General features: G+C 37.8%; 1 protein-coding gene across 4 annotated transcripts in view; it reads left to right on the top strand.

Annotated features, from left to right (window-relative positions):
- The window catches only part of MLLT3 (MLLT3 super elongation complex subunit), a 276,518-nt gene that overhangs the window by 246,311 nt on the left and 16,886 nt on the right, over positions 1-13,321 (top strand). For all 4 annotated transcript variants that reach the window (XM_004581078.4, XM_004581077.4, XM_058672179.1 and 1 more), the window contains 3 exons: positions 7,008-7,083; positions 8,877-9,006; positions 11,276-11,375. In XM_004581078.4, coding sequence (XP_004581135.2) covers positions 7,008-7,083; positions 8,877-9,006; positions 11,276-11,375 — 306 coding nt within the window. The remainder of the gene's footprint in view (positions 1-7,007; positions 7,084-8,876; positions 9,007-11,275; positions 11,376-13,321) is intronic.

Consider the following 13,321-nt stretch of genomic DNA (forward strand, 5'->3'; position numbering starts at 1 on the left):
GTATGTGTGTGTGTGAAGCTGATTTTTTTTAAATTTACAAAAATAGATTATTTCTGAAATTTAAAAAAAATCGAAGAGAAAGTTTGCCTTCTACTTTTTAAAAATCTTAAATCTTATTATTATTATTATTTTTCCATGATATGATTTTCTGGATATAGGGATTCCCCACTCAACTTCCCCTTCCTCCCTCCTTTTTCTCCCCCTCTGCCCCATTTCCCCCATATTATTAAAATAGTACAGTCCTTCATCAACAGTCACAGGTCCAACATTCTGCTGCGTAGGGGTGTCAGGTCATTGTAGGTATAGGCAATGGTAGAAAGTCTAGTATCGTCAAGGTATATTCAGCAATTTCATTGAGCGGCTTCGTTTTATTCAGAAGTAGAGATATAAACTACAATTTATGTAGTTGGTGTACTAGTCTATTATATAATTCATGTGTATGTGTGTGTGTATATATAATCTTTGTTTTATATTTTGCATGAATGTTGCCTTAGAATAGAATGGTCACTTCCAAAAGGAAAAATATCAGAAATGCATCTTTTAACAGTTTGAAGGCTGAAGTCCCAGACCCAGAAGCATGGTAAAGGTTCTCTTTCTGGCTTGCATAAAGCAACCTTATTGCTGTGTCTTCACATACGGAAAGAGAGAAAGGAAGCAAATGGTTTCTCTGATGGTTCTTCTTTTAGATATGTAAAAGCTAGAGTTATAAAGAAGAGAGAGATCTTTCATCCTTTCTTCATTCACTCCCTAAATGGCTGCAAAAACCAGAATTGGACTAGGTCAACCCAGGAGCTTTTTATTTTCCATGTTGATGCAGAGGCCCAAGCACTTGGACCAACTACTGCTATTTTCCCCGGCACAGTACCAGCGAGCTGGATTGGAAGTGGAGAAGCTAGGACACTGACCCCTAGTGATTCTTCTTACGAGGACAGTAATCTCATTGTGATGCCTGCACATCCATGACCACTTCTCAACCTCCTAAAGGCCTCCCTCCCCCAGATACTATCATATTGGGAGTTAGAGCTTTAACATACCAGTTTTGCTGTGGGCACAATTTAGTCAATAGCAAGTGAAATAAGGATATAATGGAACTGAGAAATGAGTTATTGATGCTCATCCAATCTTATTTTCATATACTTTTGTATATAGTTGGGTTTTATTTTTCTACCACACTTTTGCTATAAAATGAAGTAACATGTCCTCATTTCTGGCTTTTTAACAATTCACTCATGCATTAATCTTGTTGGGTTAACTTAAGCTAAGTGTTACTGCTTTTCAATACTTGCTTGAACTTGGACCTTGCCTTTTATTGACATTGCTATCTCAATATATTACCTATTAATGGACATTGGTAAAATAGATTTCGCTCATAAAAGTAAGCATTCCCCATAATTGTGCATGCAGGATGGATGCTATCTCATTTTCCTTTCAGGTTAAGTATTTTTGGAAAATTGAATGAATTATTTTCAGCTCTGAGTAAATGAGAAGCTAAATGAGGTAATCTTTGATTAAAGCTGCATAAGGTGTAGGAATATTCTTTAATGAAAAAGGAGTAAAGTGATGAGACCCCAGCAGTTCAGTCAGTCATGATGATAACTGAACAGGGAAATACAGTAGATGACATTTGTTTACTTCTTGAATTAGCACTTGTCTTCAACATAATTTTTGGCTTTTTAAAAAAAATTTTGTTCAAAGGGGATCTTCAGTAGGTTTGCTTTTCTAGATGAAGTAGAAATTTGGTGGAAATAATTTTCATTTAACTAGTAGTCATACTATAGTCTTTCCAATTTCACTAAAGCAAGGAACATGATTCCTTTTCCCTTTTCCTTGATTTTGCTTTTTTTAGAAAACAAGGCACTGAAATTTTTTCCTACATATAGTTGCCTACTAGAAAAGGGAGAACTATTTCTCAGTTCTATTATCTAAAAAGGAAGTTGGCTGCCAGTATAAGGAATGATAGATTTTACGACCTTTGTGGTGTGATCTACCTTTACAGGTGTTCTTTTTTTGAAAAACAACCCCTAGTTGTTGTAAACATGTGGTTTTTCTTATTTGTCTTGAACAAAACTAATCCTCTATAGAAAATCCATTACAAAATGATTTCGCATAACTATTTATTGTTGGAGACTACATTGAGACTCTCATTAGCTCACTGCTTTTATAGTAGAGATAGATTTTGTTTTGTACAGTAAGTTTGTGACTTATTGTAAATAATAGTAGCAACCAGATGTTGATTTGCTATCATTGGATCGATAGTAGACTAGGCATTTTTACATAATATCCAGTGATTAGATTGACTTCTATTTAAATTTCAATGCTCTATATGAGAAGACTAACATGTAAGGTAAGTGGTCTTTTCAAAAACATGCTTGTGAGCAGTAGGATTGAAATTCTTAAGCTTATACATTTATCACAATCGAGCATACCATTTAAAGAAATTTAATGAATAGTGTTTGATTGCCCAAGAGGTCAGATAAGCATGTGGTTAGACCATCAGCAAGAAAGAACAAATAATTTTTTAGTGGGGAGAGTTTTGATATTTCAGAACCAAGTATTATCAAGGCGGAAAAATGAGAACTTTGCTGGACACTTTAGTCTTATTTGCTTTGCTTTAGCATTTACAGGCAAATCTGTATATATACAGTCAGAAATACCTATTTTAATTGGTATTTAGAAAATAGGGCAAGGAGAAGGTGGAAGCAATATTTTATCTGTCATTGTGGCCGATAAAGATCTTAATGTAGGACGACTCTATGGTGATTTTTGGATAAAGCAAATAATCTGTAATTTATGTGATCACCTGTGATTTGTGTTTTTAGAGGATTAAAAAAATGTGACTTTTGAAAAACGTAATCGTAGACAGGCATTTAGCCAAGGAGTAAAGATAATGTGTGCCTTGTTGGGCTGCATTCCTAGGTCTGACTCCTTTTACTTGCTTTCTACTAATGTAGACCTTAGGAGACCAGAGTGCTGGCTCAAGTAGTTGGCTCCTAGCATCCCTGTGAGAAGACCTAGTTTGAATTCCCAGCTTCCAGGTTCAGTTTGATCCCTTCCCAGCTGCTGATTCATACAGGTATGCCAGTAGACAGGAGCAGCCTGTCAGTCATCTTTCTCCGTCTCTGAAATTAAAACAAAGTAAAATTTGAAATAAAGACCAGACTTAACTTTGTGTGAACTACGGTTCTATTGGTTGAACTTGATGAAATGTAAGATACCATCCACCTTTGGTGGCAGAACTTTGAACACTGCAGGAATACTGCCTGTTCTTAGAGTTACACATTAAATATTTTTATTCATGTGGCATCCACTCTTAAAATTTTTCATTTTTCTTAGTTTACTTGAAAAGCAGGAATTGAAAAAGAGAGGAAGAAACAGAAAACCACAGAGGTAGGGCCTGGCACAGTGGCTCAGTGGCTAAATCCCTGCCTTGCACACTCCAGGATCCCATATGGGCACCACTTCACTTCCTGACTGCTCCACTTCACATCCAGCTCCCCGCTTATCGTCTGGGAAAGCAATAAAGGACAGCCCAAAGCCTTGGGACCCTGTACCTGTGTGGGAGACCCAGAAGCAGCTCTTGGCTCCTGGCTTCAGATTGGCTCAGCGCTAGCCATTGTGACCCCTTGGGGAGTGAACCAGTGGACAGAAGATCTCTTTTTTTCTGTGTAAATCTGCTTTTCCCATTAAAATAAATAAATCTTAAAAAACTAAAACCACCCACAGAGATAGAGATCTTTCATCTGCTGGTTCACTCCTCAAGTGGCTTCAGTGCTGGGGCTAGACCAGGTGGAAACCAGGAGCTGAAACTCCATCCAGGTATCCCATGTGGATACAGGGGTCCAGGAACCTAAGCCCATCTTCTGCTACTTTCTTAGGTGCCTTAACAGTGAACTAGATCAGAAATGGAACAGCTGGAACTCAGACCCACATGGTGATGCCCACATGGAATGCTGGCAGTGCAGGCGGCAGCTTAACTTGCTAGAACACAATGCTGGCTCATTGTGTGCCATATACTCTTAGGCGTTCTTAAATTTCTTCTGCAAACTTCTGTTTTTGCATTTAACAAAAATTTAGAAATGTTAGTCTCAACCTGGAATAATTTCAGACACACTGGTATTTCACTAAATTTCAACTTTATCTAGAAAACCAAACCTATTGAGGCTCCCCTTTGAACAAATATTTGTTTTTAAAAAGCCAAAAAAAAAAACCCCTTTTTTGAGGACAAGTGCTAATCAAAGAAGTAAACACAATGTAATCTACTAATTTCTCTGTTCAGTTATCATCATGACTGACTAAAGTGCTGGATCCTTGTTGGTTTACTCCTTTTTCATTAATAATCTTCCTATATGTTATGCCTTACTGCCCAACATCCATTGTTTTTAATTTGAAACCTTGTATTTTAATATTTGTATAGAATAATGTCTTCTGTTGGAAACATTAAATGCTTTGTGGATGAAGCAGTATGTTAACAATATGTGTTAAGAAATTTTTCATTTTCCACTGAATTATGTTTTTTATCACTTATAAACTGTCAGTTGATTAGCAGCTATGCAATTATTACCCTAGTTTGTGAGAAGATAAACTAAAAGTAGTATACTCCAGATCTGGCTGTCACATTGGTATAATGCTTGAGAGAGATGGACCAAGTTTAATGTAGGGTACATGGAAAGATGGCCACCCTCCTCTTGTTCTAGTTAATGTCATTCTGCTGACAGCTCAGGCAGAGGGCTCCTTTAAATCCGGTGCAATGTGTGTTGGTCAGTCAGCTTGGGGAATTTGAGCACTCTCTACTTGCTGTAAGGAAACCTCTTTTTTGGCTCCCAGATGGTTTCCAGAGCTATCAAAATAATACCATTTGCAGGCACTTTTCATAGCTGAAAAGAGCAACTTGGAGAGGAAAAGGAGTATCCTGCAGGCTGGGAGAACTGTTTTACAGCTGGGCATTGCTCATAAATGTTAGCTGAATGCCCTTTCAGTTGTGTAACTCACCATTGGGGCTCAACAGTGGAAGAGCCACTCAACAGAAATGAAGAGTACCTCACACAGGCATTTGTACTTGTAAACCAGCTCTTTGTGGGCCTCAAGCAGCAATGTGTAGGACATTGTACTACAATTCTCAAGTAAAGCTTGCAATGGTGAAGGGCTGGTGGGCCGCCTGCTGCTCATTAGAGATCCTGTCTGGCTCTTTTCCTGCAGAATGAGCGGTAGATTGCTGACACCTGTTTTCCCAGCCAGTCTGAGGATGTGAAGTGTGCATTAGGAATGCCTAAAAGTGCTTCCTTGTGTCTGGACTGGAGGGGGGGTGAGTGGAGCTTGAAGGAGATGGGTGGGAGTTCAGTGCTAGGAGGGGAATGGAGATGAAAAAAAAATAGTGGCAAGAAGCTGCAGTATAAACCTAACTGAAATTATCATCTTCATTTACCAGCTTCAGACAGTGCTCTTAATTTGTCCTCTAGCTTGATCACCAGCTGAAGGAAGCAGAGGGGAGGATAGGTCCTATAATTGGAAAGACCTCAGTTCTTTCCTAAGTAACATGAGTATGTAGATGTGGTTGAGACTATGAGAACATGAGAAATGGGGTAGACCCAGTCTATACTTAATTGAATATGATTAGGTTATTTTAGTTTTAAAATTTTAAGTTTTTATTTATTTGAAAGAAAAAAAAACCCTCCAATTTGTTGCTTCATTCCCCAAATACCTGCAGTAGCCAGGGACTAGCCAGGATGAAGTCAGGAACTTGGAACTCAGTCTAGGTCTTCCATGTCCGTCTTAGCCCAACCACTTGAGCCATCAACTGGTGCCTTACAAGGTGTACATTAGCAGAAAACTGGAACATAGAGTTGGGCCAGAACTTTAGTCAAGGCAGTCCAGGAGGGGATGTGAGTATCCCACACCAAATACCGGTCCCTAAGTTGCTTTAAAAATAAATTTGGCCCTAAATGTGTAAAAATCAAAGTGGATTGGTGATATGATCAGTTTCTCTGCTCACTTCTCTGTATATGAGTACTCTACCCATCTTCCTATAAAATCTTGTATAAAACTGGTACACAGTGAAACACAGGCACTATGTTCAGAGCGCTTGCTGTATGCAGTTTATTATGCTAAGGATGAGAGGATAATAAGAAGCACACAACAAGAAGATCACTGCTTTTTTAATTATTGGCAGCCTACCCTCTGTGTGGGGTAAAATATATATGAGAGGCAGCGTAATACTGCAGCACGTTTAATAGGCAAATCATCTATCTAGTACATTTTCAGATTTGGAATAGCAAGAAAACTAAATTGGGTGGGTCAAGTAGGATAGAGAACTTATTCTGGGTATTAAAGGATGAGGAAAATTAGTTAAGAATAAGAGATTAGGATGTGTGTTTGGCATTTATTCCCTACCATTAATGGGCTATGGAATTAAAGGATAATTTTTATTTTGAAATAGTGGCAGCATTTTCCCTTGACTCATTTGTGAGACTTGGCTGGGTCTTGTTGTAACTGTTGGCCTCCGTTTGTGAACTGTGGATGAATGGGGTTAGGGTTGGGTCATGGCCTTGGACCAGAGCAAAATTAACTGGCTCATAATGTGATTGAACTAATGACCTTGGCCTCATTACCACTATGTTTTAACCAATTGAGTCAATCAAACATTGCAGAAAGGGTAATCAAGGTATCTCTTTTCTGGCATCTAAATAACAGTAAACATAGGAGTGGAACCAAAGCCAGGTACTTCTTCCTCATGTAACACTCAGTTTGTCCCTTCATCCTTGGCTTAATGCATTTGTTTTGTTTTTGTTTTGTTTTGTATGCAACGAACGTACGGTAAGTAAGACAAAAAGGGTGATGTGAGTCTCTGGTGTTAGTATTTTGAATTAATGCAATGTGTAGTTATCTCTCTTCTACAGTATCAGACTGTTTTTTTTTTGTGAAGCCTGCTTTAAGCAACAATATTGTCAGCAATGTCAGACACGTAGTGTCCCTCAAGTTTATTGATCATTCCTTTCCTTTCTTCTTTAAAGTCTGAACAACCCAGTCCTGCCAGTTCCAGCTCCAGCTCCAGCTCTAGCTTCACTCCGTCCCAGACCAGACAACAAGGTATAAACATCTCTCAGGCAAACAAGGAGATTTTTTTTCTCATAAAACATCTTGATGAGTTGATTTATGACCTATCTTCTACTGTTTCACCATTTGAATGATAACGTGGCGTTTATGCAGTTGCATTTATTTCCCCCAGGAATGCACTTGACTATTGTTCTGATGTATGAGTCCAAGCTCTAGGAATTCCCCCTTTTCCAGTCCCTGCCATCAGAGTCCCATTTGACAAAAGGATTATAGACATAGCCCATTTCAGGGAATTCCCAAAGGAAATACAATGGCAGAAGCTGGATTTGAGAGGGTTTGACATAGACAAGTATGTTTTTATTCTTCTTCCTGGATAGCTTCCATTCTATGTGTTTTTCTACAGATTAGTGAATTTTTTTCAGCAAATATAATGTGATAATTTAAATATATTCTAAATATATTTTAGATATATTTTTCCTCTACACATAATCAGGAATTGACTTAAACTCAGAATAAAGAAGTTATGTTATCCATTTGTGTGTGTGAGTATATGTGAGACAATTTAAAATGTGGGCTTTTTTTGGGTTATACAAGAATAATTATCAAAGGATAATTATTTTTAGCCTTATATGAAACACCAGTTTTCCTTGATCATGCTGAAATTGTAATCGTCTTGTATGTTTTAAAAAGGCTTAAATTGTTGTATGTGTTTATACTAAGGCTTAGACTTCTATGGAAAAATAAAAGACAGTGCCCATTTTGGCTATTCAGAGATCCTTTTCTGCAGATTTTGCAAGAAATAAGCCTACTACAAAAGCCTGCAAACTTGGGTTTTGCAGGATAAGAGGTTGCAAGAGTCAATACTTCTTTTAGAACTGAGTTGGTGTTAGATGTCTCTAGCATAGATCAGGCTTTAGGAATTACCTAATCCTGAATGAAAGTGCACCCTCATTCCCTTTACAGTTTCATAGAGTTGATAATATCTGACTGGTTTAATTACATTTAGAAAGGCAAAGAAAGAAGTAGCTACATTAATGAATGATGTGTGTGATTGTGTGTGTCCAGGTCTGTGCTGTCCTAGAATAAAATCAGTTACAGCTTGATCTTTAATTTTATTATCCTTTCCATGAATCACTGGATACTGTCTTGAAGTTTCTGGGCACCTGATTTATTACATGGTGTTACTTATGTTAATACATGCTGGCATTGTGCCAAGAATTTTTTAAAAAGTGTAATGAAAATTGGGTGCATAAAATTATTGTAACAAGACATTGTGCCCGAGATCAATATGAAGATCAGAGATAGGACGTTACACCATGGAATTGAAATACTTTATAATCTGAACTTGACTGAAATACTTGCATGACCTGAAATTGACCTTGAAATAAAAGGAACAGCTAAACCTTAATAGATCAAAAAGTACCACACAAATGCTGCATTGCCAAGAACAAGTTATAACCACAGTGATTTATTAATCTTAGCTTTTCAATACATGGATTAACCTAACAAAACATTCAATTTACTAATAGACCTTTATGTTTCTTTTTAGGTGTATTTTTTCTTAGGGGGAAAAAAAAAGTATCCCTACAAAAATAGATACTCTTCAGAGAGCACTTTGGGACTGTCTTATGAAAGCACCATAGTGTTTTGGCAGAGGTTGAGTTCCAATAACTACCAAATTTGGTCTTGTAAATTGTGTAAATATATTCAAAAACAATTATTTTAAACCAGGGTTTAATGTTGGTGAGCATTCCCTTGTGTCTAATGTGGCCAAGTGTATTCAGGCTACTACTAGCGTTTGACGGTGGTTCACTCTCATTACTCAGGTCCTTTAAGGTCTATAATGAAAGATTTGCATTCCGATGACAATGAGGAAGAATCAGATGAGGCAGAGGATAATGACAATGACTCAGAGATGGAGAGACCTGTAAATAGAGGAGGCAGCAGAAGTCGCAGGTGAGTATCTCAGAAAGAACGAAGTTCAGGTTCCTGGCGATGGACTTCAGACCCTTTCGCTAGACCTCTAGCTATTATCACAGCAAAAGTGTGAAATAACAAGATCAGGGACAGAAAACGCTCACATTTATTAGAAACCAGGGCTCTTTAACATGTCTCATCTCAGTAGGGAGGTATTTTTTCCCCTTTCACAGAAAGAACTTTTTCCTCTAATAAAACTAATAAGAAGAAGTCATATTCGAAGTCCTTATTGGTCAGAGTATTTAGCAAGTGCAAGGGCTGGCTGCGTAATTCAAGCTTGTTTTCATCTGGAGAGTCTGTGTGGATTCCTTGCTGGAGATTGTCTCAGGATTGAAGAAAGGTGTTTGCTGTTTGGAGTTAGAAATACATAATTGGCTCCAGTGAATTATGTGTTTGACCTAATTAAAACTAGGATCACTTGTGTGTGTTTTTCAGCAAATAAATTCCTTTTAAGTGTGCTGACAATTAGGTTCCTTAAGTAGCTTTAATGCTGTGAGGTGTAATTCCACATTATAAAATGGTAATTCATGTCACTTATAATTAATAGTCAACTTGAAATTGCCTTGGGGATTTTTTTCTTTGTCATGAGGAAAACAAATAGGTGTGCTTACTCTAATGTGTTTTGAGTAGAAAAAAATATAAATCTACTTGAACTTAAAATCCAATTACATTTATAATATATTGCATTAAATCTGTCCCCGTTATCTATGACTCTGTAGAAGGCCCTAACATTCCTACAGAGAAGGCAGTCTTAACCCAATTCGTTCAAATAATTTGCTCTTCTGAATGAGCAGTTCCTTAGCATTCTTTGGGAAGACCCTCTGTAGATATACGTAGGATATGTAAGAGATCTCAGCAATACCCATTTCTCCAGTTTGTCTCCAAATTCACCTGTCCGTATTCCCTTTCAATTAGAGAAAAGAAAGATCCCTCTGTTCTTGACCTTCTAACATTTTCCTTTGCAAGTCATTTATCTGAAAAGAGGGAAACTAGTAGGGGAAGGAAAACAATCCTAAAAAATGAACCAAAAGTTGGAGTTAAGGAACGATTACCAACCAAAATGCAGACGACTGGCTGCTGTCTAGTTTAGCTGATAAAAAAAAAAAAATGTGTTACCTATTTAGACAATTTCCAAAATTGTTTAAAAAATATGGATATTCTGATTGATTGTCTTCCACCCACTTATTGCCCCTGTCCTGAGTTGTTGTGTTAAATCGCACACATTTGTGAGATGTTTCCCACAGATACATATTATTGGGGACGATTTGCTTTTTCCAACCCGACCTGTACTGTTAATGTGGCAGCACCAGTGTAACATTCGATCCTCAGTGCACTTGTGAAGTCTCAACTGTTTAATCAGTTTAAATACTCAGCCTCCACTTCAGTCAAGAAGCGTTTTACAGCAGCGCTTCAACTGAACACTTCATTAATGTAATTTAGTTAAGAAAAACAAATTCCATCAGTTTTAGCTAAAAGGAGGTCCCAGTGTATACTTTTCACTTCCTATCTTGTATCTTGCCTGTTTGAATACGTAATAGAGCTAGCATGTGATTACCTATTCAGAGAGGAAGAGAAGCTATCCTGATTTCTAAAGCATTTTCTGTTTCTGAGAAAATTGTATCAAGTTCCTGTTAATCCAAAGAAGGAACAAACAGCGAAGGACGTTTCTGAAGGAGCACATACATTCAGCAGTGATGAATGAAGAAGTAGCTCTTCCCTGGCTAAGAGGCATGTCACTCTGAAAGGGAAAAAGGAGAGGAGGAGCTGGCCTTTTTCCTGTCTTCAGTTATTGGAAGATAAGATATATTTTCTAAAGAAGTTATCCAAAACACACTGTTTCTTATGTTGTTTTAGCAGATTTCCAAGAAATGGTTGTATCAGTATTCAGGATGAGAGACCCCTGAGTTAGGACACAGTGAGAATGCAGTCATAGCATTCTGGGCCTCACACATTGTGTTGTGATAAAGTACAGATTTGGGGTTACCATACTTGGGCTTGAATCCTAGCAGCAGCCCTTGTACCTCTGTGACTGAGTGAATGATCAAGACTAAGTTTTCTTTTCTGTTCTGTGAGACAGGAGTTCAATTTAAAGTTTTAGTTCTAGATACAAAATAAGTGCTGAACTATCTGTGAGTTAAAACCAACGTTTCAGTGGTAAGTGTTTGGAGTACTCGCCTTTGATGTCCATTTCCATGGACATTTCTGGCATGGTTGTAATGATACATGTGACTTCTCTCTTCCTTTTCAGAGTTAGCTTAAGTGATGGCAGTGATAGTGAAAGCAGTTCTGCGTCTTCACCTCTACATCATGAACCCCCACCACCTTTATTAAAAACCAACAACAACCAGGTAAACTGTGGGGTTTACACGTTACTTCTTTATTGTAAACAGTGTTCCTCATGACAAATAAGTGGGAATCCACAACCTTAGGAATGAACACATACTTGGTTTAACAGAACTCCTGTGAGTCCATGAGCAGATGATTGTGTTCCATTAGATGGATGGCTTAGATATGGGATGGAAACAAAATCTGTTGACCATTTATTTACTCCTTATTACTGTATATGTTACTACTCAAAATAGAGTGGTGGCTTGATTAGAAAGAGTTGTGACTTTAGGCACTAGCCTTACTGCTTTATTATGTGATCTACCTTCAACTTCTGGTGCTAAGTTTCCTCATCTACAAAGGATATTAGCTTTTAATAATATTGGAAGATTGACAGATGAAATAAGTAAGGAATGTCAGGTAGCACAGAGCACCTGCCTGGTGCCCAGTTGGTGGAAGATGCCTGTTATCACAGATGCTCTGCCTCCGGATTCTGGTCAAGAAGTGAAGGATCATCTCTTGGAACTGCAAGGAATTAACAAGATGTTGAGAAAACAATGCTCATTGTTATTGCTATAAATTGAGCAAAATGAAAACTTATCTATTTGATGAGTAAATAGTTTGGATACGGTCTGGGCAGAACTTTGAAGACGGGTGAGTTTTAGTTAAATGAGTAAGAGTGAAGTATTTTCATTATTTATTAAAGTAAACTATATTCAAGTAGCAAGAGATGCAAAATTCTCAATGTGCATTGCATTGGTATTCTGTGTGATTTTCTCCCTTGTTTTGTAATATATGTATGTATATATATATGTGTGTATACATATGTGTGTGTGTGTGTGTGTGTGTGTGTGTTTTAAGTCAGAATTACAGGAAGGTGGGAAGAGACAGAAATTTTCTGTCTACCGGTTCACTCCCCAAGTAGCCCTTAACAGTTAGAGTTCTTTATTTATATAGTCTGTCTAGAACTTGAATCTTTCACTGTTAAATAGAAATTGTGTCATTGCTCTTTGCACCCACTACCGATCGGCTTCAGTTACTTTGTGTCCCATGTATGAATGAAAGCCCAAGTTTAAGTTCTCCTATAGATTTGCTTCCTTGCTGTCTCTGCTTCTCCATCTCGAGGGCCCGCCCTGCCCATGCTATCTTTCATTAACAAGCCAAGCATTTCTGTGAAAGTGAAAAGAGAAAGGATATCAGTGTTGTGGCCAGTCAGTAGAAAAGAGTACTGGGCTAGCTAACTAGATAACTTGGGATCCTTTTGTGTATGTACGCTTCAGTAAAAGCTGGCAAAGGAATAGAATATAGACCCTTCCTATAATTTTATATCCAATTGAAACCAGTTTAGACTTTATTGTGACTTCTCTCTTTTCAGAATTAGCTTAAGTGATGGCAGCGATAGTGAGAGCAGTTCTGTGTCTTCACCCCTACATCAAAAACCCCCACCACCCTTACTACAAACCAACAATTGCTTTCAGTGGATATTGCATGAGGATCAAGTACTTCAGACAGCAAGATATCTGTGGCCTATGTTTAGGCCCTAGGGTCCTTTTGTGCTCTCATTAATTTCCATCAGCATCTCCCCCGACTATTCTTGAGCTGTGACTCTCTCCAACAAACTCCTAGCCTGCCCATTACACCTAATGGCTGTCCTAAACCCCATTTTGAATAGACAATTTTGTGCTGCGCTGACTTTTTAAAGTTTACTTTTTTTTTGGTCAGATTTTTTTTTAAACTTACCTAGCAAAACAATCTCAAAAGTAAATGGTATTATCTATCTGGAGGCAGTAGGAATTATTTCATCTAATTAAATAATATACCAATAGTTGCTTGGCATGTTGATTTGAAAACACAGCTTCACATGAGTCATCAGTCTGCCAGTAACGCTCAGTTGTATGTCACTGCTCCGTATACTGAGGAGCAGAATGAGAACCTCCATGTGCTCTGACTTTTAGCCAGTTTGGGGTAG

Source organism: Ochotona princeps, chromosome 14 (assembly GCF_030435755.1).
Source record: "Ochotona princeps isolate mOchPri1 chromosome 14, mOchPri1.hap1, whole genome shotgun sequence".
NCBI classification, from domain to species: Eukaryota; Metazoa; Chordata; class Mammalia; order Lagomorpha; family Ochotonidae; genus Ochotona; species Ochotona princeps.